This window comes from Emiliania huxleyi (assembly GCF_000372725.1).
Source record: "Emiliania huxleyi CCMP1516 unplaced genomic scaffold EMIHUscaffold_9234, whole genome shotgun sequence".
NCBI classification, from domain to species: domain Eukaryota; phylum Haptophyta; order Isochrysidales; family Noelaerhabdaceae; genus Emiliania; species Emiliania huxleyi.
In genome coordinates this window covers 1-1,194 of record NW_005195125.1, presented here as the reverse complement: position 1 = coordinate 1,194, position 1,194 = coordinate 1, and the positions used below count along the sequence as shown (strand labels likewise).

The following is a 1,194-nucleotide window of genomic DNA, read 5'->3' as shown; positions in this document are numbered from 1 at the left end:
GCGCGAGGCCGCCAATCGTCACAGTCTAGCTGCTAGACTGTCGGTCACTGACTAGGTTGCGCATTGCGCTGGCCGCGCAGCGGCCTTTAGAAAATTTTGGCCGCAGGCCTAGGTTTTGAAAGATCAAGAGAATAAGCGCGGGTGAGGCTTTGAGAAGCTGCCGTTTGCGGCTTCCTAAGTCAACTTTTCGAGAGGAACGTTTTGGCTGAGCTATAACGGCTCCAAAGTCGCGCGATCATCGAGTTTTGAGTCAATAATTATGAAAGGAAAGGGCTGGCGAGAATTATAGCTCAGCCAATCGATTCAGCGTGCTCTGAAACGCCCAAAACCGTCGAGTTTTTCACCGTGGTCCAAACAGGGAGCTTAATATTTTGATTTTCTTGGCCACGGCCACGATTACCCGTCACTCGCTCGTGAAGTGATTTCTTCCCGCGCCTGCCGCTGTCCTGGCGGCGCGAGCCCTGGCGGCGCGAGTCGCGACTCCTTCCCAGCAGCGCCCCAGTGCCAACGTCCATGCAGCATGCTCTCTCTCTCCCTGGGCGCCCTTCTCGCCGCGTCGTACGCGCCGTCGCCGCGTTCATCGCACTCGCCGCGCTGGTCTCCGGCCCGCCGTGTGAGCTGCTCGCAGATTGACTTCTCATCTCATCGCTCGGTCACTCACGGTGAATGAGAGAGATCGTGACGTCCCCCTCTCTCCAGGACTCTCTGTGGAGCTCCCAGCAGTTCCACCAGCGAGGAGCCCCACGGCAAACTCTCAAGAGCGACAAATACCTAAAGGCTATAAGTTCGGCGCGCCGGGCGTGGAGAAACTCTCCGTCTCTCCAAAGACGTGCCGACGTGCGCCTCGCCGCCGCCGGGCGCTGTGCCCGCGGCAATCACTTTGCCGCCCACTTGTCCACCAGATCCTCGCCCCCGCCACCCGCTGGCGCCGCCACCGGAGCAAGCACCGCGCCATCGGAAGGCGCAATCCCCCATCCCGCAGCCGGGTCGACCGACGGCGGCGACTCGTCGAAGGCCGGCGCGGGAGCAAGCTCTCCCGCCGCGCTCTCGAGGGCGTGTGGAAGCGCCGCCGGAGGGGTGACTCGCTCCTCGGGAGCGGCGACGGGAGGAGCGCCTGGAGCCTCCTCTCGCGACGTGCCGCCTCCAAACAGAAACGGGAGGGCCGAGCACAGCAGCGCGCTGCTCAAGCCCGCA

At 62.7% G+C, this 1,194-nt stretch overlaps 1 protein-coding gene across 1 annotated transcript; it reads right to left on the bottom strand.

Annotated features, from left to right (window-relative positions):
• Positions 1 to 875: 875 nt before the first annotated feature.
• Positions 876 to 1,141, bottom strand: EMIHUDRAFT_259468 (hypothetical protein; the record flags this gene model as incomplete). Its single annotated transcript, XM_005757158.1, has 1 exon — positions 876 to 1,141. A coding segment is annotated over one exon (266 nt), but the record flags the coding sequence as incomplete, so codon positions are not given.
• Between the last annotated feature and the right edge of the window lie 53 nt (positions 1,142 to 1,194).